The sequence below is a fragment of the Enoplosus armatus genome, chromosome 6, assembly GCF_043641665.1.
Source record: "Enoplosus armatus isolate fEnoArm2 chromosome 6, fEnoArm2.hap1, whole genome shotgun sequence".
NCBI lineage: Eukaryota > Metazoa > Chordata > Actinopteri > Centrarchiformes > Enoplosidae > Enoplosus > Enoplosus armatus.
The window spans coordinates 4,268,159-4,294,738 of record NC_092185.1 but is presented as its reverse complement, the minus strand read 5'-3'; the positions used below and the strand labels follow the sequence as shown (position 1 = coordinate 4,294,738).

The 26,580-nt window shown below is 40.0% G+C and overlaps 1 protein-coding gene across 1 annotated transcript in view; it reads right to left on the bottom strand.

Annotated features, from left to right (window-relative positions):
- Positions 1 to 1,894: 1,894 nt before the first annotated feature.
- The window catches only part of LOC139286216 (chemokine-like protein TAFA-5), a 26,681-nt gene continuing 1,995 nt past the window's right edge, over positions 1,895 to 26,580 (bottom strand). The window contains exons 2-4 of the mRNA XM_070906951.1: positions 12,988 to 13,137; positions 3,477 to 3,646; positions 1,895 to 1,924 (exon numbers count right to left, since the gene is read on the bottom strand). Coding sequence (XP_070763052.1) covers positions 1,895 to 1,924; positions 3,477 to 3,646; positions 12,988 to 13,137 — 350 coding nt within the window. The remainder of the gene's footprint in view (positions 1,925 to 3,476; positions 3,647 to 12,987; positions 13,138 to 26,580) is intronic.

The window sequence follows — 26,580 nt, the reverse complement described above, 5'->3', positions numbered from 1 at the left end:
GCTTGTTTGTGTGAGGCTCCTTCTTTAAAAAATGAGATTTTCCCGTCTGTGTATTCAGCGCCGAGCCGGAGGCGGCAGACGCAAAAAAAAAAAAAAAAACGCCATCTTTCAACAAAAGGAAGACAAGACATGAGAGAGTGTTGTTGTGTGTTAGAGGCCAGGAAGACGCTCATCAGCTGTAAGACGAGCTCAGACGATCAAACATCTTCTCCCACAATCCTCAGCTTTCAGAAAGAGCCGGGACCAGCGTCCAGGTAGTAGAGAAACCTAAAATCACCCTCCATTCAGGATATCATGCTTAATATCTTCATTTAAAATTACCTTTTAAAAAACTTTTTTAACACTTGCATCGTGTTTTTCAACCTTAAAGGTTCCCAACGCGCTTTACAGATCAGGTCTCATTCACACATTCACACACCGAGCTGCCATGCAAGGTGCCGGCCTCCATTGGGAGCAACTTAGGGTTCAGCATTTTGCTCAAGGACACTTTGACATGACGGGGGGAGGGGCCAGGGATCGAACCACTGCACCACCCTCATTTATGGGTGCATGCATGGAGGGTCTGTTAATGGATTTCTCTGATGCCTTTTGTTTTGTTTACAGAATTATCAAAACTTTAATTGCTCCCTTTACTTTTACTTTACATCTGGATGTTGTGGTGCAAAAAAGTCGCATTAAGTCTACGTTTATTCAATGTTGTGAAAAGATAAACCATGAAATTCTGAGGTGGTGAATCCCTCTTAATCTGCAATATAGAAATGCTCATTAAAACCACAGATATAAACAAACAAAAACATCAAAGTTTAAATCAAATCGTTTTAAAACAGAAAAGATCCCCCAACATGTATCTGCTTTCCGGTGTCCTGCAGTGTCTGCGTGTCCTCAGGAGGCCGAGAGGCGACGCTCCAGCGATCTCTGACTTTCATGACGGCGAGCAGCTCCTCGCTCTGCTGTCCATCTTTAAAACTACAAGTAAACGGAGGAGAAACTCTCAGACGGGGCAGAGAGGAGGGAGGTTTGTTAGCGTCCTGACAGCGACGGTTTGACAGACTTCATTATTCAGCGAGTGGACCGACTCGTCTCAAACCAACCAACCAGAACGCAGGAAAGAAAGCGTGAGCGAGGGTCTGGTGTGTTGATGCCGGACGCCGCCCGTCAGCTTTCAGACACTCAGGGGAAACTCTCACCTCTGACATGCTGCCGGCTTTATGCAGCGATCTGATTTCTTAAACATCATTTAAACATGAGACCTGGTTTCTGTAATCAGATGATTTCTCCTGGAGAAAAGCTGATTTCTTGACCTATTTAAATCTATCAACACGCCGAACTAACAGTTATTAACTTTCTGCCAACGTTAGTCCCGTTTACTTTAAGTCCCCATATTTAACACTTTAAAAACAGTATATAAACATTTAATAAATGGTTTATAACTCACTACAATGCAGATATAAGTGTTTATTAATGTAATGTATGTAATAATGTAAAGTATTTGTCAACAACTATAACTCCTCCTGTATAAACAGATAATGAATGTCAAGAAATGTATTATTATATAAAGAAACAAATGTGTATTAATATAAAATATGTCCTCATAGGAGAAGTTATAATTGCTGACAAACAGGGGAGGGCTTAAAATAAAGCGTTATATAAGTTTTTCGTGGGGTACCACCCAGGCTCGAGCCGGCACTGGTTCGCAGTCTGAAGAAGATGAGAGGTTTGAACATCTTTGGCTCCTTTGCAACTGAGGAAACTCAATCTGCAAATGAAAAAGCTCCAGAAGAAGCTAGTAAGCAGACCCTTTTATTTTGTTAACAGCTGTTTCCGAGGTCAAAGATGAACTTTCAAGCTCTGGTTCTGTGAGTCTGAACGAGCAGGTTAACTACCACAGTAAAGGTTACAGGTGAATGCAGGTGAACAGACGCTTCTGCAGGAACACAAACAGAACCAGAAACTAGAAACTCTGACAACTGAATCTATCTGAAGGTTTTCAATAGACAGTAATGAAACCTAATCAGATAATCAGCCTCATCAGACTCAACATAAACTAACAACTAAACAGAGAATCGACAGAAGATGAAGAGCTGTGTTTTAAAAATCAGCAAATCTTGAATGAGGTTTGGTGGCTGATGTGACGATATCTGCTGCATGAAGAGGCTTTTGAAACAACTGCAGTTAATCAGCCGCTGTGCAGAGTGGCAGATGGAGAAGAGAGTGCTCATGGGTAGCAATTATTCAATCAACACACACACACACACACACACACACAGGCTGTGATTTTAATAAGGCTCAGCAGCGTCCTCGTTAGAAGATGTTATTATGTTATTGAATTAGATCTTTGATTGAAATTAAACACACAGGAAATGAAAGAATGAAGGACACCAACTCTAAAGTACATTAGTTTTCAGTTTTCTTCTACTTTTGTCACATTTTCCATCCCTTTTATCAATATGTCTGACCGTGTGTGTCCTTTCGACCCACTGGTGTAATGAAAAACATTCATATTACAGAGGACATTAATACATTTACTGTATATGTTTGGGAACTATGTGGACAGGTAGATGATAGAAATAAGTCTTATAAATCCACCAGTGTGTTACTGCACACCTGCCTTCTTCACAATGACACGATTTTATTCTGAAAAACATTTTACATTTAACATTTTCAGTCTGTTTGTCTTTGTAATTCTAATACTGGTCTTTCTGTCTCCTTAAGACCTTTCTGTCTCAAGATATGATTACTTGTCTGTCCATGTTTGAAGAGGGATTCCTCCTCTGTCACGTTTCTTGTTTTTTTTTTCCTCTTTTAAAAGGAAAGTTTCACATTTTTCAAGTCTGTCTTAAAACAATAATCAGGAGCCCATATGTACTTTAAAACAGTTTCTGTAATCATTCCTTCGGTTCATACTCACCTTTAAGAGATCCTTCCCTAATGGTCTTCCACTGTAAGAGACTCATATGTGAATATTGCTTTAAGACAGACTGCAAGAAACAAGAACCTATCCTAAGGTCTAAGCACTAACAGTGTTGATTTTTCTTTTTACCACATTTCAGGTGAAAGTGGTTCTATGAAGGTTTAAATGTGGAATTTGTAAAGCAGGTGCCAGAGGAGGAATAAGTCTTGCCAACAACAAACAAAATGAGCACGTGTCAACCACAAACTGTTCTAGATTCAACCAATGACACCAGATTAACTTAAAATCACAAACTGGGCACAAAATAAACAACTGGTGGCACTGTAACTGTTATCTCTGGACTTCATGGTATGCCGACCCACTCTATACAACAGTATTGTCAAATCAAATTTGGAGCAAATAGTTGGTGCGACAACCTGGTTTATAGGTCAAACCACAATATTTGGTTAATGCATAATTAATTAAGTATTTCCTGTTGAAAAGGGATGTTGGCGCGAGACAGAACACAGTGAGGGATTCATCTTAAGTATAAACCAATAAGATATCGGTCACATGACAGTCGCACATGAATAAGGCCGAACAGGTTCCGGCTCGGTTCTGTTCTCACCGTGGTGGTCTTGACTCGGCCTCCTGGTTGCGTGCAGGTCCAGCCCGACTGATTGACCAGGAGATCACAGCCTTCATCGTCCAAACACGGAAACATCTCGCACCACTGTCGACTCCAGACGATACGAACTGAGGAGGAGGAAGAGGAGGAGAGACGGGTGAGATTTATGATTTTATTGTCTTTAATGTTACTGCTTTTAGATTGTAAACAATGTAGAATAATAAACAACCACTTCTCAGATAAATGACTTATTAAAACTTCTGTACAGCCTTTTTTTTACATACTCTACTCCAATTAGTTACCATTTAATAATAAAGAAAATACGTCTTTATTACGTAACATTACCATTTTGTTTCTTAAACTCGTGACTATTTTCCGTTTCTTACCTTTTTCTACCTTTAACTTTATTCTCATAACGTTGTGACCTTTACTGGAAATTACGACTTTATTCTCACAAATGTAAGACGTTTTTTCTCTATTACAGTCTCATTCTCATCTTTATTCTTTAGATCTCCAGTGGAGAGGAGTGAAATCTCAAGTCAAAGAACCAAACTAAACTACAGTCCAACATCAGAGTACTGATTCTGTTTACTGTACACACCTCATCACAATGAGCTATTTATAAAGAAATAGGACATTCTCATAACCACATTTGCATATTGTGGCTCCCTGATTGGTCCACAGAGAGAGAGAGGAGGGGGTGATGAAGAGGAGGAGTGTGTTGAGTTGTGGAGGCAGGAGTCTAATTGAGCAGGAAACAGCTAACAAGAAATAGACAGAATCACCGGATGTTCAGTGAGGTCAGAGGCCGAGATATCCTGACTTTTAGTCCCTTGTATGGGTCAAGCTCTAAAAACACTGGATCCTACATTTCCCATAAAGCAACCTGATGTCGTCTCTTCATCAGACCTGGTAAACACCCACGTCTTTCCACTTTATAACACAGGCTTTCTGTTACAAATTTGTAGTCTACAAGCCTAATCAAGATAACCCTGATGACATCAAGATGACAACATTTGTCCTTCTGCTTAAGAGCCGCAAAAGACACCATGACTGTTTCCAGAGACTAAGTAGGTGTAAAATTGTTCCCTTTAAATAAAGAATTGTGGGAAAGATATCAAATCTCCAGTTTATCAACATTACTAACAGTCAGAACTGAGGAGGTCAAAGGTCACAGTGATGGAGCAGATTTCTCTGTGACTACAGATCATAATGTATGGCACACAATGAAATATGTATTTTATTTATTCAGCCGAAGATGGAACAAACATCTGTCACCAATTAGCAGTATGTGCATCTCATTAAAGATGGCTGCTGGTCCCAGAGGGGAAAAAACTCACAAGGGAGAACTGAAAGTGATGTTCCTCATTGCAGAGAGGAAAGATACGAGAAGGAAGCATAAAACAAAACAACATATATCAGAGAAGCATTCTCTGAAACAAATAGATGTGATTAAACTAAAGCCTTCTCATATGATTACAATGATTGACTTTATATCAGTTAAGAAAAGTCAAAGAGCCTACTCACAAAGATTTCCGCACATTTGACATGAATCATCATTGAAGCATAAAAGCTGCAGAGATGAATCAGGTTTTTCAGGAATTTGTCATTAAATATGCAAATATATGCATATCTTAATGTGATGTAACATGGCGTAATGCAACGCACTACAAGACAGCATAATGCAACACAACATAACATAACATAACATGACGTAATGTAACATTAAGCAACGTAATATAATGTAATGTAACGCAGCGCAATGTGATGTAACATTAAGTAATGTCATGCAGCACAATGCAATGTAACGCAATGTAATGTAATGCAGTGCAATGTCACGAAACGTCATGTAACGTAAGATAATGTAATGTAACATAATGTAATGTAACGTAACGTAACATAATGTAACGTCACATAAAGTAATGTAACGCAAAATAACATAACATAATGTAACAACATAATGTAATGTAATGTAACGTAATGTAACGTAACGTAATGTAGCGTAACGTAATGTAACGCAAAATAACGTAACATAATATAATGTAACGTAAAGTAACATAATGTAACAACATAATGTAACGCAAAGTAACGCAACATAAGGTAATGTAACGCAAAGTAACATAATGTAACAACATAATGTAACGCAAAGTAACGCAACGTAATGTAACGTAACATAAAGTAATGTAACATAAAGTAACAATGTAACGTAATATAATGTAATGCAATGTAGCATGACATGACACAACACAAGGTGACGTAATTTAAGGCAAACCAACACATCTCAACATACATGACATGACGTAACGTAGATAAAATAAATAGCATGGTGTTTTTTGCCCATAGCAGGTGTCCTCTGTGGAAGCCACACACACACACACACACACACACACCGACATGTTGTCTGTCCAGTCAGCCTCTGCTGGTTTTGTGTCTAGTCTCTCTCTTTAACATCTCATTTGAAAATTAATTCTTCACTCAGAGGGATTTCCTGCTGTTTGGGCGACACTTCACTGACCCATTCATTCCCGTCCTTGCAGCCTGGCTCTCATTCCCGGCATTAAATTACACTCTGTGAGCCTGGGGAAAGATGAAGAAAATGAGAGTCTGTACAGGCCTGTAATACATAACCAGGTAATCAGGTCTCCCTTTGGAGTAGCAGAGCAGTGGTGTGATTGTGATAGCCTGTTAGCCCCCAATTATCAAACCAATTTCCTATTGAACAGCAGCTCCTCTCAGCCATGATACTTAATTAAATTCTCACATTGCTCACACCACTATCAAGATGGAGAGAGAGAGAGAGAGAGAGAGATCCTCGAGAATGAGGAAATACTTCAACTGCTGAAAAGGTTATTTTGCTTTAGGTTAAGATTTAAAATTACAAATAGCATTTAGGTGGTGTTAAAGGAATATTCTAACATTTAGGTAATTAGTCAGATGAGAAGATCGACAGGCTCTTTCATCTCTGTGCGTTCAGTACAGCGATAGATCTAGGACATGTTTAACCAACTGCTAGCGTATAGCTTAGCGCAAAGACTGAAAGCAGGTGGGTCTGCTAGCCTAGCTCCATCGAAGGAGAAAAAAAACTCCCAAGTCTGTTTTATTTACATGTTGTATCATGTTAGCTAACAAGCTAGTCACCAATCCATCATGTTGACCTAAGAGGTCTAAGACTCTAAGCTAAATGGACCCAGAAGCTCTAAGCTAACTGGATGCAGAAGCTAACATTGAGTTAACTGGATCTAGAGGCTAACTCTAAGCTAACTGGACCTAGATGCTTACTCTAAGCTAAGGGGACCTAGAATTAACTCCGAGCTACAAAGGACCAAGAGGCTAACTTTACAAATTGTTAGCATTAGAGACAGATAGCCTGCTCTACCTGCTAGCTTATAGCACAAGGACTGGAAGCAGGGGGAAACGTATTTATTGAGCAGGTGTAGAAATCCAGACATTGTGGTATTACCAGCTGTTAGCGTTGGAGCTATTTGTTGACCAACAACTTCTGGGCACAGGTTTCAGCTCAGCCCTGACTCTGTCAACTAAACCCAACGAGTGATGTATTTCTTTCTCAAGGTAGTTTCAAAGGTTTCAAGGTACATTTATCTTGTCATTCTACAACACAGGACTGCACAATGACATGAAAGTTGTAGCTCTGAACTGTATATACAAATATTTAAAATTAGAATAAAATAAAAATAATATATACAGTTACTTATATATGATGTCCTACAACATTAACAGTTGATATCTCCGTGCTCAGTGTGTCTGTGTCGTCCTGCTCAGGCTAGCATGGAAACATTTCACCACCTCTCTCCCTGCGGCTCGGCGGTGCAGCACTGAGCGTGCTCAGATTCCCCCTGAGACCCAGTGAAAGGTGTCAGACAGCAGAGCGGCAGGAAACAGCGGCACCCTGTTTGTTTCTGAGAGGACGACGTGTAATCACAGCTCCTCCAACTTCCTGCTGAGGACGGGGATGGAAGCTGACAGCGGCCGCCACGTTTGTTGATTCGTCTCTTTCCTCCAACGTCCCAGGACGCCTCCGCTGAGTGAGCACGCCGCACGCTTCCTCCCACAACACCTCCATTACCTCAGCCATGTCTCAGCGTTTTATCAGACGCCTCACAGTGAGGCTGTAAATGCTGCTGTTTCCTGGAATCAGCTGGAAACGTTCAGAGAGAACAAGACAAAATGTCCAACCAGGACCTGTAACACCTGATCGGCCCCAAATCCAAGGTCACGGTCACAAAATCAGACACTGTTTGGATATAAATATTCACACGTATAAAAGAGTTTTACCTATAGATGAAAAAAATCCAAATTTCCTGTGTTTTTAACCTCATTGTTATTGAAAATACTGATCTGTGTTTTCAGATGTTAAATATAGAAAACAGTCAGAAACAGACTTTCACATTAGCAGTGAGTAGTGGAGACGCAGTGGATTAATCTCAGGTATCAGCGAACACCTGAACACCTGCGAGCGCTGCATCACCGCGCTGATTAATGAACGAGCGCAACGCAGATCCATCCGCCGCCGCTCAGCGTAGTTCATTTATCCGAAAAGAGAGGAGGCCATTTTGTAATCACTTCATTCATCAAAGACGGCGTCCAGAAGGAGGAACGCTGCTTTGTCCCCCGAGGACGAGAGGAGAGAACGAGGAACAAATGGAAAGGAAACGAGGCGAAGAACAAACAGATGGGCAAATAAAAAATAAAAACTGTGCTACAGTCTGAACAGGAAGTGGACACAGAAACCATTATTCCTCTTTTAGAGAACAGACAGAGAGGATTTGATGAGCCACCGAGGGAAAGAAAATCATCCTTTTTATTCTCTTTTCTTTCCTTTTGTTTCCTCTCTTCACTTCTTGCTTACTCTCTTTTTCTTTTTCTTCACCTCCTTTTAATCAACTCTTCTTTACTTATATTCTGATGTTGTCTTTCCTGAAGGTCTGTGTTACTTTAATAAAGCACACTGTATTGTGTTTTCTCTTAATTATGACTTAGACTCTCATAAATACACAGATTTCATCAGTGCCATATAGCTTTAATGGGATCTCAATTTAAAGATACGTATCTTAAAATGATGAGATAAAGATCTCATTATTATTATCTCACAATAACAAGATACAATAACAATCTCATCGTTACAGATTAAAAGATAAAGATCTCATAAATATAGATACAGAAATCATGATAATGAAGTACTTTTTATACCAACTAATTTCATTCACAAGACGGAGATATTATGAGATACAGAAGTCATAAATACAAGAAAAGGTCTCCATTTTCTTTCACTTCTTCATATTAATTGATTTCTTTTCCTCTGTTCATCTCTCAGACTCCAGGAATCGCTCTGAACGCCTCAGAGTCCCTGAACACACCGCCTCTCTGCCCTTTTCAGTTCGTCTCCACCTGATGAGAAACAAAAAGGTCTCGTCTCTCGTTTGTTTGTTTCACCACGCGGGGCTCAGAGCCTCGTGGCCTTTTTTATTCATCGCTGTCGATCTGATACGTCTGAAACAAAACTGCAGCAGGAAATATTCAGAGACAGCAGCATCTTTTTACTGCTCAGATGAGGTGTGAAAAGCAGAGGGGGTGGATAAGAAGCCGTCCTGTTCTCAGATTATTATTTAGTGATGTGTGAACAGCAGCTGCTTCAGATCCTGACAAAGTCTTTATAAAATCGAACTTACAGACTCTTTTTAAACCAGAGTTAAGGGGACTTTTCCATCCTGATGAGGTTTCTGCATCTGTAAACATGTTGGTTCCTGTGTGACCTCCTGACATGCATGCTGGGATTATCCCGCTCAGAGTGGGACCTCCGCACAGGAACCAGGACTTAAAGTCAGCCGAGGCATTCGAGCCGTAGCTTTGAGATGTGAGAGGACAGATAAGACCTGACTGCAGTCTGATCCTTCCTCTCAGCTCGGCGGTCGGAGCTCTGCTGGTGGATTTAAACAGCAGAACAACAAAAAGAAAAGCGAGCGGTCGCCTCAGATACAAACTGACATAAATACCAACATGCAGCGTTCACAGGCAGCAGAAAGGTCACGGAGATCCAGACAAGAGTTTTATTTAAGACTTTCTGAACCACGCACTTTTTAAAAACATCTGAAAAGCTTGTTTCTCTGTTTCTTTTCATTGTTTTTAAGATTAATTAAAGCAAGACAGAACTTGATTCATCACAGAGAAAATGCCTGTATAAAATAAAGATATACTGATGTACCGACAAAGTATAACTAAAAACGTAAATAAAGGTAGGTGCGAGTATAAATGAAGGTGCAATGCAAATAAAAATGTGCTGTTCCAGTTACACTGTTCCAAATTATAAAGTAATTAATTAATTAGTACTGGGGGGAAAAGCATTTATGTTACTGTACTACTTTATAAAACAAAATATACAAAAACTGTACAAAAAGATGTATTTTATGAGTCTTTACATTTCTTCTCTGAGAGGGAAATATTGTATTTTCAACATTTATTTAACAGCTATAACACTTTTCAGATTAAAAACTTACTTACAAAACATATGTTTATAAAATATGAAGCATAATTATTGATTAAACTACCCAACAGTATATCAAGCTACTTCACTTTTGTAAAAGTATATTTTCTTGCTGATTGTTTAATTCGTGGTAGTTGTACTTTTAAGTAAATGTTCTTCCACCACTGTGTACAGGTCCACAAGTTCTTTTGTTTACCTTGTTTATGAAACACTCGTTTTGTTTGTGTTTGTGTTTTTTTTTTGTTTTTTTTTACTTGTCTTTATTTTCCTCAAAAACGCCCTTTGGCTTGAATAAAGTTGTATTTTCTTCAGTTTTTCCTCCTGAAACACTGAAGAAAAACCTGAGATTGCAACAGAAAACACAAACTGACATAAATACCAACTCGCAGCAGCTCTGTAAAGGTCACAGAGAGACGCAGATGAAGGCTAAAGTTTGCACTTTTCAAAACACAACTCTTTCTGCTGGACAGATACAGATTTGTCATTCAAATTGATCACGGATGAAGATAAGACTGAAGTTAAAGAAATACATTTTATTTATCTGGATCAGTCCCGCAGTTCCACAGTTTATTGTCTGACATCTCGTCTCGAACAACCACCAGCAGCTCCTGTCATCCACTGCAGTGAAGAGGTCACTCAGAGTTTAAGCAGGTTTGGTTTTAGTTTTTTCAGAGACATTCACTGAGGAAAACACAGGAAGCTGCTGATGAGTCTCTGAGCTCAGAAAACAGGTCGCAGTGATCAGCAGCTCGTTTGAGTCTGCTGCTGAAAATATCCTCCCAAAGCAGCAGAGCACGTTCAAACAGCTCGGATCACTGACAGCACAAACTTTAACCTGTTAAGCTCCGACACTGTCTGCGACACCTTCAGCGCTGCTGCCCGGCTAATAATATGGATATAAATGGTTTATCTTCAAACAGTTAGGAAACCTAACGTATTGTTTGTGAAAAAAAAAATCGACGCCAGTTTCATCTCTGTGTGTCCAGTACAGAGGTTAGCCTAGCTTAGCACAATGGCTGGAAGCAGGGGGAAACTGCTAGCCTAGCTCTGTCAGTACTGGTGAGAAAATTTGCAGTAAATTGTGGATTTAAAAAAACTCTTAGCTTTCTCGTTAGCTGAACTAGCTATACCTTTCTCAAAATTGGGGACAAACTATGCTAACATTACCTAGAAAGCTAATATTAATTTTAGCGCATTCATTACGTACAAATTGTATTCTGACTGTTCAGAGCTATTTTAATTGATTCTCCAATCCCCAAACCACAGACTTTGGTTGCTAATGAGCTAAAATGTTTAAGCTAGAGAGGAAACACTAGCTTGCTGACACATTAGCTAGCTAGAAACCAACATTTTGTGGGAAATGCACAAAGAGCAAGGTAAAACTAGACTAGCCCTGTAAAATTACAAATAGTTTGAAAGTCCACTGCAAATTGTTGACATTAGCTATTAAGCTAATATTAATCCTTGTGCATATTATGTTTTCGACTGTTGTTTTAAAGAGGAACTCCACACATAATTATTTTCTTTTTTGCGCTATATACATATAGTAATCACATAGATTCTTGCTGGCATGTGATACAATGAACAAGATAAAGTTTTTCCGCTGATCAGGTGAAAATACAATCTTGGTTACATCTTGTTGGATATGATCACTTTGGATAGTTTGTCCTAATTGTCATTGTCCTGACTGTTGGAAATCGAATATTTATATATTTATATATTTGAAGCTCTATTCAACTGGAGCTTTATTGAAGAGAAAGCAGCAGGAGGGACTGCAGAGGTTCTTTAACTCGGCTAAACAACTGTTCACAGTCTCTGAAAATCACCAGGAGAGCCTGTAAATCCCTGCAGAGCAGACCGAGTCCCTCCAGCTGTTGCCATCGTCTCCAGATGGCAAAAAGAGAAAGAGAAAGGAAGAGACAGCCGGTGATGAAATGCAATGCAACTCTGGGCTGTTCCCATCTGGGCTGTGACTTTGTGAACCCTGCAGTCCAGATGAAGAGATGTGGTGGATTTAGAGGGAAGCTGCAGGGATCTGTGTGTTTGTTTCCTTCATAAACTGCAAGTTAACCTCAAGCTGTGAACTGGCCGTCTGTCTCAGAGAAGATTCTGCATGCTGGCGACATCTTATCTCACTATGAAACAACAATCCCTTTAAAAACACTTTAATTTACTCCTAAAACACTGCAGTAATCCAACTGGTCTTTGTGAACATTGTCACGATTCAGAAACTGTAGAATAAGTGCTTGTTAATGGCAGGAAATATACAACGAGATGGGAACTACTGCAACAAAAAGGCATATTGGAATTTGATGGAAACAGTAATGCAACACTACAGACGCCATCTGCCGTAGAATCACCAACCTTCTCATCTGCCATCCTAATGACATCAAATAGCGAATGTCCCAAATTATCAGAAATTCTGAGACCTTTCTGCTCCTGAGTGTCTCCACCAATCAGTAGCAGCGAGACTGTCCTCCAAAGACAGCATCAGTTGTCCCAAAACATCTGTTTAGGTTCAAGTGACAAAGCCATCTAGTGGCCATAGAAGTTATAACAGGAGCAAAGGAGGAAGTCAGGTGACGTTACTGTAGAGCGACAAAGTCCACGTTGAGAGGAGGTCGAGGTGGATGGATGTCAACAAAACACTAGAGGCCGCTGTTTGTTTCCTGTTCAATACACGTTTATAACAAAGGTTCTCTAGGCATAACAAAGTAATCATTTTAACCCAAACCACGATCACTAAACCAAGTAGTTTTTGTGTCTAACCAAACCTTAACCAGCAAGTTGTCAGATCATAGAACTGAGCCCGGTGACCTTTGTTGCAAGTCTTGGCCTCCTTTCTCTCCCACATTTCACTGTTTGCCTCATCACTCTCACTCGGTCCAATAAGGTCAAACAATATCTTTAAAAAAAGGCACAGTCTTTGTGTCGTTCTAGAGGGCGTCAAGAGGACGGCGAGCGTCTTACCGTCGACGCAGGCCGGTCTGGCTCGTGTCGTCCCGGCGATCTGTCCCTTCCTGCAGGCGCAGCGGGCCGTCTGTCGGGCGATGGTCCTCCTCGGCTGGCTGCTGTCCCGGTCCAGAGTGACGATCTCACAGGTCCCCGCCGCCAGCTGACCTGAGGGACGCACAGAAGTAAATCATTTAAACAAGTTCTGTTTTCAAGTTTTATGTTCACTCACAAACATTTTGTAAACTACAGTGTTTTCTTTTCTGATTCTGTTTGACTCACAGTTTGAGAGATTACAACTGGCTGCAGCACTTTTGACTGTGCGCCCGTTGAAAGTAGAGGTCAGTGGGGTCGTTCACAAGGTGATGCAAAATGAGGAGCTTTGCATGACTGCACTGAAACCACTGAGTGGTCTGAATTAACTTTTATTCTCTGCCTTTGGAGGACCATCTGTATCTGCATATATCTGGAATATGTATGTTATACTGTATATGTAAACACTTTAATACCAGCTGTAAATACAAAGGCCTGTGGATCAGATGTCATTATCCAGACACATCACAGCTGGTGATTAATGATGAGGAGCTCTGTGATATGACGGGGGAGTACAGTCTCATCAAGAGGGGAGATAGATTAGAGTTCAGCTTCTGGACTTCATCAGTAGCTGATTTTCAGACTCAACAATACAACAAAAATACAACAATAATAAAGGATTATCTTCTCCGCAACAGGTGTGTGAATAATATTGTTTTCGTACTGTTTTCTGTTTTCTTTTTTTGTTATTTGCCTCATTAGTGTTACAACTAACAAACGGCTGCTGTTTGAAACCAGACCACAGTTTACATATTTCTTCTACTTCCTCTGAAAAGACGGAATTAGGTTCAGTTCACAAAAAGATTACTGACGGAAAGTGGTTGAGTTTGGATAAATACGACAAACATTAATAAGCAGGTTTTTCTGTCTTCAGATGGTGGTATAAGATGAGTTTTGAAAAGAGAGAAATATTCCTCTTCACTCTGCTGCTGTGACACTGAACGAGTGTGTTTGATTGACGGCTGCTGGACGTCTGAACTGACTCACAGCTGATTGTTTTCTGTCAGTCTGTCACTCAGCTGACCACATCCTCACACACTCATCCAACATTTCTACATAAATTATACCACAGTAACCATAGAAACAGAATCCTGCTCTCTGATTGGCTCACAGGCGTCTGTTAAAGTCATATGTGTTCACCTCACATGTAGTTCTCAAAATCAGAGCTCAAGTTTTATTAAAAGGCAGGTAGACATAGCAGCAGAACTGAATACCTTTCCAAGAATATCTAGAACCTCCTAGAGGACCTCTGAAACCTCTTCAAGAACATCTGCAACCTATTCAAAGAGCATTAAAACCAGTTCGAGGACCACTATAACCATTTCAAGGACCTTTTCAAAGTTCACAACCTGCTCAAATATCTCTGGAACTTCCTCAAGGACAGCTAACATCTTTTCAAGGAACTCTACAACATCCTCAAGAATCTTCTCAGCAACAGCTAAAACCTCCTCAGGGACATCTAAAACCTCCTGAAGAACATCTAAATCCTCCTCAAGGACCTCTGGAACATCTTAAAGGATCTCAAAAACTTCCTCAACGATTTTTGGAACCTTCTGAAGGAAGCCTGGAAGCTTTTCAAGACCTCCTCAAGGACAGCTGAACCCTCCTCAAGAACCTCTGAAACCTAACTAACATGGCAACATGCTCACCATGACGTGCTAGTATGCTGAGGTTTAGCAGGTATAATGGTAACCATGTTAACCATATTAGTTTAGCATGTTAGCATGCTAACATTTGCTAATCTGCATTAAACTCAAAGTACAGCTGAGGCTGATGGGAATGTCGTTAGTGTTGTAGGTTTTTGGTCATTAAACAACATATTGGACAAATGAAAAATTTGACCTGATGATGGCAGTAATGGAATAATTGAGAGCTCAGCAAAGTTAAATTATAATTCAACCTGAGATGAATGTCATCGTCTGTATCAAAAATGTAATGGCAATCCAAACAGTCGATAAATTTCACTCAAAACCACAAATGTGAACCTCCATGCTAAAGGAATAGTCAGGGGAAATTAATGAAGTCAGATTCATCTACTGGGAACCATCAATGTCTGTACCAGTCTGCATACAGATGTTGAGATATTTCACTGGATAATTGAAAACCTGCTGGTGTTGCTACAGGACAAGTCAGAGGGTCAGATTCATCCTCTGGGAACTATGAATGTCAAAGCAATCTATTAAAATCCATAAAGCCATGCTCCTAGCGTGGCTAAAAAACAGTTTGAAGAATTACTTTGGTCATCTAAAGCGAGCCATCTGACATTTTTATCATCTAAACATTAAATTGATTAATGGATCAATGGAGGCTGGAGGCTGCTGATGGATGATGGAGGGATGAATGTTGGGTGAATCAGGGAAGGCAGAAGTCTCAGGAGTTGGGGGGGGGGGGTGTATTTGGTCGCCGTGGTGACAGCAGAAGCCCCCCCTGCATGCTGATGAACTGTCATCAATAGAGCCATGGACCGGACCTACAACAACCAGGACCACAGAGTAAGGAGAACAGAGGGAACAGTTCTTCAGAAAGACGGAGGTCAGTGGGGTCAGAGTGGGAAAAACAACATTGTCAACATCATCAACAACAACAACAACAACAACAACGGCAGCAGCAGCAGCAGCTCATTTAAAACAAGTGTTTCTAAGAAGCACAAACTACTCTACATGTTCAGCATCGTCTCTGATTGAGCAGCCGGTCATTTCTGTCAGAGGACAACAGAGACGAGGATCAGGCAAAATCCATTATCATTATCATGTCTCATCAACATAGCTCTTATATTCCTGGAACACTGACACTCTCCTCTATTCATTCATATATTTATTGTGTGTTGAAATGTGCACGTACAGAACAAAAACACTGCTGTAATTCACTTTTAACTGGGCATCCCAAAAAGTCTTTTGAAACTGGAAGTTATTTTGAATCTTGCTGAGGAAAAAAAATGTTTTCTATCTTTAGTGAAGGGGAAATGTAAGAAAAGAACCTCCTTTTTTTAAACACAGTTTTGTTTGTTGAGTATAAGTTATTCTCAGCTATTTTACAGTTATCTTACAAAGACCAATCTGTCTTTCAGCTGTTTTTTAAGAATCTATTCTGTCATTTCTGCAGCTGTAGCTGTTTGAGGTCCTGTGTGTCGAGGTGAGAAGCTTCAGCTGTCAGCCTGAAACATGATGCAGCGGCAGCAGCACTCAGGAGCTGAGAGGTTTTGATGCGGCGAGCGGCGTTCGCTGTCAGCTGCGTCTTTGTGAAACATGAATGAAGACACAGCGCTGTTGTTTCTATCGGCTCAGAGTCATCGCTGCTGTCCTTCAGGTGAGTTATTGTTCAGGAGGATTAATGTCTGTGTGAGGAGGAGGACTTTTTTTCTCCTTCACCTCAATGGGAAAATGACATAATCAAAACATCAAATGTCTTATAAAACTTGTCAATGCGGAATGACCTCCCCAAAAAAAGAGGTGCTATATTACTCCAACCATATCTACACACCAAATAGTACTACTTTCTTAAATCTGAAAAAATAACCTTGATGATGTCATGTTGATGGCAGCCAACAGCCACTTAGCTCCTGACTCAAGAAAACGATATTTTAAAAAGTTAAACTCCCGCATCTTCATCTCCAGGACTGCAACAGGCTACAGCATCAGAGGATTTACAATAAAATCTGTCTGAAAGGGGAAGATGAGAAGCAGTAAGTGGTTTTATTTCATAAAATCCAGATTTAACAGGTTGAAGTTTCTTCTTAAAAACTTTTAATGAAGCTCATAATTACATCTGACGGCTCGCATTAACACGACTGCTGCTTTCTGTCTGATGTGTTCCCCCCCGCCTGTTAGCCTCGAGGCTACATGAAAGCTAATAAACTATCTCATCTCTGTCTGAGAGCTGCTGTGATGAGGGTTACCACCTCCTCCTCCTCCTCGTCTCTGTATGAACACAGTCAGACCTCTGTGAGCTCTGTGGAATCAGCAGTTTATGTTCTTTCATGTGTAAAGGGTCAAAGGTCACAGTCTGACAGCCAGCGACACGACATACAGAGGAGAGGACACTTTAACCTTCATTCCTCTGAGTGTAATCATATCTGACACAAAGGTCAAGGGTCAAAGGATGGACGCTAACACACACACAAAACAACAGAGGAGTGAGAGACTGACCTCTACAGTGAGGGAAGGATGAGAGTATTTGTTGAAAAGCTAAACTAAAATCAGAGGCTCTGACGAGGCCTGAAAGTCTTTATTCAACTCTGTCTCCTAGAAATTACATTAATGTTCTGCAACAGCGAATATGTTCGAAACATCAAGTTTCCCAGACTACGTCTTTGTACCATGAGGACATTTTTTTAATGAATGTATCTGCAAAATATTCACTGACAACATAATTTCATTATTTTCCCCCACAATATCTTCTAACTGCAACTAAAGTTCAGAGAACTCGAAGCTCTTGGTCATGGCTGAGGAAAGATGGGGTTCTTAGTTAAAACTGAAAAGTCAACAGTGACTTGAAGCATGAGACAGAACATTAAAAGAAAAGTTTGACATTTTGGGAAATACACTTACTCGCTCTCTGGCGAAGAGTTAGATGAGAAGATAGATACCACTCTCATATCTGTAAAACGGTAAAACTACAGCCAGAAGCCAGTTAGCTTAGCTTAGCATAAAGACTGGAAATAGGGGGAAGCAGCTAGCCTGACTCTGTTCAACGGTAACACAATCTGCCTACCAACACCACTAAAGCTCATTGATTGACAAGCATAGACTCTGATGTCACCCACTGGTTTGTGGACTACCGTTTTGACGCCTCGAGTTTGCCATTTTGGCCGTCGCCATCTTGGTTTTTTGGAGCCAGGAGTGACCATATTTGGACAAGAGGGTGGCTGGCTCCTGGCTACACCATGATAAGTGGCTACTAACAAAGTTAGCTTGTGAATGTACTTACCGGAAAAAAAGAACTGCCGACTCCTAAAGCGTCATATAGTACAACCAAACGCTGCTATCCTGATTTTCATCATGGTAGTGACTTGTCAATCACAAGGTAGCCCCACCCTTAAAGCATACCCTGCTTTATCGTCTATTTTACTCTAAATGGAAACATAATTTACAAAATGAACATCATGCTGTATTGAAGAAGACTTGAAACTAACCTTTGAGACCATAAACTCATGAGGAAAATGTTTACTGAGGTAATAAATCAAGTGAGAAGTTGGGTCATTTTCTTATAGACTTCTACACAATTGAACTTTTTTTTTAACAACCAGTGGAGTCGCCCCCTACTGGCCATTATAAAAAAAATGCAGGTTTAAGGCACTTCCACATTGGCTTCACTTCTCAGACCTTCTCAGAGGTTGGTACTTGTTAACTTGTTTGTTTAATTCGTACAAAAAAAAAAGGTGTAAAATTAGTCAAATTTGTCATTTTATCTCTGCCTATGTGCCGGGCTGTTTCTTGGCTATGAGCAGTTGCCAGGCAACCAGCGGAGACTCCAGGAAAGAAAAGTTCTAGTATGTTCCCGGCTGGCAAGCGTGCCTGATATTGTAGTTTACTATTTAGTTTACTAGCCCTGCGAGTAGTCACCAAGCTTATAAAACCAAATATTTTTGGATTAATTTAAACTGCACATCTTTGAGCCACTTTAAACTGAAGGCAACGTGATTAGGATTTGAATCAGAAATACTTTATTGATCCCTGGGGGGAAATTAGACTAGACTGATTTCAGCAGGATCAGCGTCAGAGCTCTGGTGAAGCAGCTTGCAGGTCGTTTTTTCAAACATCACAGGTGGACTTCTCTATTTCAGTCATCCTGAACCCCTCGGAGATGCTCAGACCGAGAAGCCCCGGAGTGGGATTCAGTCCGCATGTAGATGGTGTAAGAGCTGCTCGCTAACAGGTATCCCATGGTAACCAGAGACGGCGGCGGGTCTCTGTTTGCTTGTTAGCTGCAGCTCATCACCAGTTGTCCATCTGCTGCAGCGTACCGGGATGAAAATGACATCGTTTCTCGTCTCCGTCAGTCTCAGCAGACTTTAATGCCTTTAATGAATAAAAAGGCTGAGCTGCATCAGAGGCAGCAGGAGTTTTTTCAGTTGAAAGTCGACACAAATTCTGAACCAGCGTTTCACACTTAACTGCACTTCAACACGTTTATACTACGAGCATGAAACACACTAGTTTTTGTCAGACTGACACGAAATATGCTGCAGATATTCCTACTCCTATAACGACGCCACAACGTTTCCTCAAACACCATAAACTCTTTTCAGTAAAGGTCATCTGATTCTCCCCTGATGAAAAACCATATGCAACCCCTCCTCTGTCATGACAGGTGGATGTTGAGACCTGAAAATGAGGCTGAAAGGAGGCTTCACCCTCCTGTGAGGCTGAAAAGCTCAGTGACCACACTCCGAGGCCAGACAGTGAAAAACACACTGAACAGCTGATCAGCATGTTGTTTTCTCAGCTTCACTGAATGAACATAAAAGGTTCACAGGGTCTCACCTGACTTTCACTTTTCTTTCTGCATCAGTTCCTATCACACTTCATTTATCTGCACCAAAGACGCACGTTCTGTGTTTGGTTTACTGTTTATGTATTCACGTCCGATATAAAAACAGTTAGCTTTAAGCTAATTTGCAGCCGTAGTCCCTGAACAGGACGTGCAGCACATAAAAAATAAACTGGTGTAATAAACAGTGATGTGATGTGTTAAGCAGCAGTGAAATTTTAATGATTGTGTTGAAGGTTGTGAGGACATGATTGTGTGTCATAAACTGTAACAAACTTTTCTTGAAAATAAATAACTCAGAACAAATACATTGAAAAAATCATTATTTTCCACATGTGCACACCTGCATATACGTACTTATACTTTCTTGTACAGCCATAATTATCACGTTAATCTTTTTTATTCAACATCTACTGTGTGTTTCTACTTACAGAAATGTTTGTCTTTTACTATTTCATTGTTTTATGACCCAACTTCCATACGTCGGTAACAAGATGACAACTGATGAAAACTCAATCAGCTGATGAAGACTGTGAGATGCGATTGAAAGCTCAGAGAAAAACCTGGTAAGTGGACTTTGAGTTGAGATTCATTTCAAGTTTCCCAGTCAAGAATAAAGACTAAATAAATAAAAAATAATGAATAAGTTTTGTTGCCTTATGATGGAAGTTTTTATTAATCTGAAAATGTTTCTATGCTTCAACTGAAAACACATTAAATCCTAAACACCATTTCACTTCCTGCCAACAGTCAGATTTAAAAATGTTAAAGAAAAGAAAATATTGTCATATTGTTCAAATAAAACTGAAAATTGAGTTTTTCCACCTGGAGGAAAATCTTTATTACCTTCATAAAGAAAATCTACCGCACAGATAACGTCTCATTTAATTTTTTATATCTTGTATAACTTTATTATTCTTATTATTCCTTTTTTTACAGCAGTAAACTTGCTGTGAGGACGTCCTGCCTGCAGGGATTGATTTCCTCCCTCTGATCTCTGCAGTAAAACTCTTGTACGTTTATTTGACTTTGTGTTTCTGCTGAATGAACCACAGATGAAACTCGGCGTCCGGTCTGCGGCAGCATAACGACTCGCCCACATTACAGCAGAAAAATTAAATTACAGCGTGTTGTTTTCTCTGCTCGGACCACTGTTTTCTCAATCACAGCTGACATTTAATCTATTCATGAATGAGAGGAAGGAAGATAAGGTTGACATCTGGTTGAAATGAGCTTTTATTATCCGTCATCTTTTTTTAAGTTCTCTGCAAATTGAAAATAAGAACAACACTCACAGAGCAGGAAAACTGGAGTCACTGTGTTTGTTCTGAGAGTGAAGACGGAGGAATAATGATGAGGCTGAAATTGGTTTTGACGCAACGCGGCGGCTGTTTACTGATCCTCTGATGACAGTTAATATGTCTTTGCAGCAGGAGACAAATCCAGAATCCAACATGAGGCTGGACGCGGGGTCTCCGAAGCCGCTTGGAAACAAAAACCATCGCAGAGGACTCTAATGCGAGTCAAGGTTGTTACTGTTTAACATGTTGACTGAAAGCAGCTTTATTGAAGAAAGAGAGACCGAAAGATCAAAGGTGGACTGTGGGCGCTAACTCTGCTCCCTCCCATCACCTGGCCCTTGCAACTGGAAATTAATCAAGGTCCTCCATCATTGAGGATCCTCCAATCCCTTAAATGTTCTCAAGGAGTGAGGAACCACAGGTGTATCCTGTGGAGGCGTTTTTAAGAGGATGGTAACAACCCCTTTAATAAGAATCTGTTTGATTGGTCAGCTGATCTTTTTATTTATTTATTTATTAGAGCACAAAAAAGGTGACAAATTAGACAGAAATAGGTGTAACAAAATATACCGACAAAACGCAAAACAGAGGTTATGATTTTGTTTGGTACTACTGGTGGGAGAACTACTGTAGACATTTCGTGTTTGTATGTGTGTCATGTGACCAGAGAAATGTGCAGCTATGTGCGATGAAAGGTGATGATACATTTCAAATAAAATAAGAGTTACCCTGTGATAAGACTGTGTTTTATGATCGCCCCTCAGAGTTTTGGACAGATATACAGAATTAAATTTTAGGAGAACTGTGGGGAAAGGTGCTAAAACTACATTTGAATTTGACATTAAGTCTTGAGTTTTATTGTAACTTTCATTATCTTAATGCAGAATTTTGTACCTCTTCCACTGGTGATTTTTTTCTACATTCCTTCAGACAAACAAAAAATGTGTGAACTTTTATGAATAATGATTTGGTCTTGTACTTATGTTACGTTAATATTTTTTTTACAATTATTGTTAAATATTACCTTATAATTGTTATTATTTTTTTATTATACTTTTTATTATTACTTATTTACTTTCTATAGACTTGAATGATGTGTATTTGCAGTCACGCACCATCTATCCAGCTGTCTTAAATTAACATATAGGGGAAGTGGACAGGTTAATATGACCGCGCTGTTCACCTGCATCTATATGATTGGATGTTACTGGCCCCACAGCTTTGAATGAGCCAATCAGTGTGAAACATGAACTAAACATCTGCCTGAACTGACTCTATGCTTCATTCAATAAGTTTGAAGTTTGCAATGAGGTTTATGAGAAACGTGTCATCATAACTGAGAGGAATGTTGGACAAAAGCACTAAAACAAGAGCCAAGTGAGAACTAAGATCTTTAGTGGAGCCGGTTCAGACAGACTGATGACAAACTGTGTTCAGGCTGAGATTTAAAGCCTCACTCAGTCTCTGGTGTACAACACAAATAATAAAAGCCTGAAGCAGAAACTTGGCAGCTGCCTCCAACTCTCGTCCTTGTATGCAGATGTTGATAATAATGATGATAATCAGCGCTGCAGAAATAAAGAAGAAAATCCAGCAGCTGCTGATTGAACTTCAACAATGTGAGCTCAAACACAGTCAGCTGAGCAGGTTCAGGTTTCCTGTAATGCTGCAGAGACTCTTATTTTGTAGAGAGATGAAGTCTGTCAGTGCTGACTCAATCCGTCCATCTTCAGGGGTTTGGACATTTTCAGGGTTTGAGGTTGAGGTGAAATTAAACAAACAAACCAACCAAATCAGTCACTGACTTTAACATTAGATGTACTATATGTAACAATTTACATTTTTATTGCTAATGTCTGACAATTGTAACATAACCTTCCCCAACTTTCTTGTTGCCTATAACAGCCTGTGGACTGATTTCTATGTAAAGGATTTGGGGAGGTTTTTCTGGTAAAATCCAAAGGATGTGACATTGTGCTGAATGTTCAGCTCCCCTGAAGCGCTAACGTTGTGTGACAGTAGCTAACGTTAGAAATGGAGTCCGCTAACGTCAACAGACGACTGGCACCCACCAAAACACAGAGTCCAACACAGTCCATGTCATTGCACGCTAATTTGCTAACTTGGACAAATTGGGAGCTAGCTAATGTAGCTACCGTCTTAATGCCAGCTAATTCGTCCAGACTCCCAGGGCCAATCTGGCAGGTAAATTGGCTAGCTTTCCGGATTACATTACCAGCTAACATAACAAAGCAACCAACAGCAGATCCATGCAGCGTAGCTAAGTTACAGCTAGCTGGCAAACCTTAGCTTGCTTGCTAACGTTATCACTGGCAAAATACTACCTGAGTGGATATGTTAGTTGGTTAGCTGGCCAAAATACTTCAACAGCTAACATGATGATACCAAGTGATGTATTATGACAAACGGTGTTGATTTTAGCCAACAATAAACCGTACAAAGAGTGATGCAAGGCAGGGGCTAAGATAAGGTTAGCCAGCTAGCTTGCATTGGTTGCTTCGTAAGATTAGCGTAAGTCGTAAGTAATTTGCAAACTAGTTAGTATCACAGAGCCAATGGTCCAAATAAAATATGGGAACATTACAGATAGTAACATTATTCTAAATATGATTATAAATCACATTAAACAGTCACAAATCAAGGCCTTTCTGAAAACTCCACATAGAGCCTTCAAGTCTCTGACTTTAATTCCCAAATGTTTCCCCTGATTTCAAATGTTTTAAGTCCAGCCAGACAGTTTACTGTAGCTCCTGACTTTGTCACTGCAGAGACTCTTATTCTGAAGTCTGTCAGTGTCAGTGTTGATTCCTCCGCCACACAGCGTTTGATCATCTTGTCTTTGTCTCAGCGGGCCGAGGGGGTTGGGAGATTTATTGTTGTGCAGTTGAAGTGTGATTTAAATTTTTAAAAAGAGCTTCGTCAGTCATGTTCACTGTTGAATCACTCGCTGACGTTCCTCCTCCAGATGAATTTATTCAAATCCAATTACACCCTCTGCAGCTTTTTGCTCCGTTAATTTCTGTTTGTGTTGTTTTTTTTTTTCCTCTCTGCTGCAGCGTGTTCACAATTCCCATGAATATATGCTCGATTTAATGGAGCATTGAGAATTAATTTGGACTCTGAAGGCTCCTTAGGTAAGCTTTCTACACCGCAGGCACAACAGTCTATCTGCTGCATAATAGGCTTGTTTCCAGGATCTAAATGAGCTTCATGAGCAGGCAGAGAAAATAAAAGAGAAACTCAGTAAACAGAGAGCGTGAGGGAATTAAATTCAGTCTGCAGTTTGTGCTCATTAAAGCTTTTCACACTGAGATGATCAATGAAGAAGAGATGACAACAGACACCACCTCCTAAAAGGAATTCTTTATGTTCTTTAAAAGGGTTCATTTGATTTCCCATTTGGGATTTTTAACTATTGTATATCCCAGTACATATGTTAACATGCCTGTGTGTGTAATACTCACAGAGATATGATGAACCACTAATCTGGTTTAATAAAGACAGAAAAAGTTGACATACTGATCTGATATCTCACCTGTTTAACCTGATGATGTAATACGAAGAGACAGACCTCATCGCTCTTCAAAATAAGAGTCTCTGCAGCATCACAGGAAACCTGAACCTGCTCAGCCGACTGCGTTTGAGCTCTGACTGTGGAATTTCAATCAGCAGCTGCTTGATTTTGATGATTTTCGTCTTTTTGCAGCAGCACTGATGATCTGAAACATCTGCATACGAGGAGGAGAGTCAGAAGCAGCTGCCAAACAAAAAACTGCTGAGTTTCTGCTTCAGACTCTCGGAGAGCAGAAGGGCTTTTATTGTTTGTGTCGTACACCACACCCTGAGTGAAGCTGAAGCGATATAATATGCAACATTTCCACATCAAAATGTCTAAAAACGACTAGACCTATGTTATATCTTTTGTTTCCAACAATGTTCAAACCCACCTTGGGCTTTTTCACCATTTTCTGACATTTTATGGACCAAACATCTGATCGATTAATCAAGAAAACAATCGACAGATTAATTGAAAATGAATATAATTGTTGGTTGAAGCCCTAATTAACATAACAGGCAAGTATTAAAATGTTAATATGTTCACTGACAACATATTTCCTTTCTTTTCTGACAAAATATTGCATCTGGTTAAGGTTAGAGAAAGATCATGATCTGGTTTAATACGGAAACCTTTTGAGCAGACACGATTGTTGCTGTTGGACAGTTTCGCCCAAAGCAATGTTTTGTGGTTGGCTGCTTTTGTCTTTTTTCATCAAAGTAGGCCGATCTTGAAAGCATTAATGATTGGACTAATGAGACTTCAAAAGACTTAAAAGAGAGATTTAGTACTCCAGTGATTCATTCAGTCTGTCACTTGCATAAAGTGGTTTTACTTGTGAGAGACAGATTGAAAAAAGACTGTGCAGCAGAGGCAGCAGAGGACATCCTGACTTTAAGTCTCTAGTATGTGTCAAGCACCAAAAACACTGTATCCTACTTTTCCATTAATGCAACAGGACGGTATCTTTTATTAGACCCTCCCTGCCTGGTAAACACCCTTATATTTCAAACTTCACGCCTCCACGTTGTACCGCAGGCTTTCTGTTATAAATTTGTGGCCAAGCCCAAGCTTAATACCCCTGATGACATCACTATGACGTCATCGGGGTTATTTTCTCCTCCAAAGAAACCGACAACATTATACAACTGCTTTCACTGACGAATGTGTGGAATAACACAACAACCCTGTCTCACATCTCTTTTTTGGGACGGAGTAGCCGGGTGGTGCAATTCATTAATATATGAATATTAATATTAATACATAAAGATGTAGAATATCTTTCAAAGCTGTTTATCAATTGTTCATTTTTAATTCATGTGTTCTAAAATCAAAACCCAGTTTCACTCTTTGACTCAGCATCTGTGCTTAATCCAGCGTTTTTGCTCCAAACTGTCCTTCTCACTTTACATTTAAAATTTTCAAGGTTATTAATGTTGCTGCTCCCCTGCAGAGAGTTTCACTGAGGGATAAATTCAGCATTACAGGAACCTCTGATAACGAGCTGTGCACAAACCAGCCCTGACACCCAGAAACCAGCACGCGGGATCAAGCAGAGACGGTTTGGTTTTATTTCATTCCCGTCCTCTTTCTAGCTGAAAGCTGGTGGATCTTCTACATGGAGCTGTTTTACATTGATGCTATTAATGAGGCTCCGATACTCGACAACTGGACTCAAAAACAGAGCTTTATGTTGTACAGATGGACCTGTAGTGTAGATTACTGCTGAGGATTATAAACACACACATCACTGCTTCTCTTCTACAGAGTGTCCTGCCCTTTACTGCTGTATCTTTTCAACAGCATCTTTTTAGGAGAATACTGACTTTTAATAATAGCATACATTCCTATGTATGTTTGTATAAATAAAACATGTTGATTTGTGAGTTTTAGAGGTGCAGTTAGGTGAAATTTGTTACTTGCTAAGAGAGCCAGGCTAGCTATTTCCAGTCTTTATGCTAAGCTAAGCTAACCAGCTGCTGGCTGTAGCCTTATCTTTACCATGTGGTACCAATTTTCTCCTTCCTTTAAGGTTTGGTGAAGAAAGAGCAACGTCTGCAAATCAGTCAGTAAACGGTTAAAACAAACTGATGTTGTTTACCTTCATCGATTCAAAAACAAAAATGGATTAATCACGTGTGTTGATGCGGA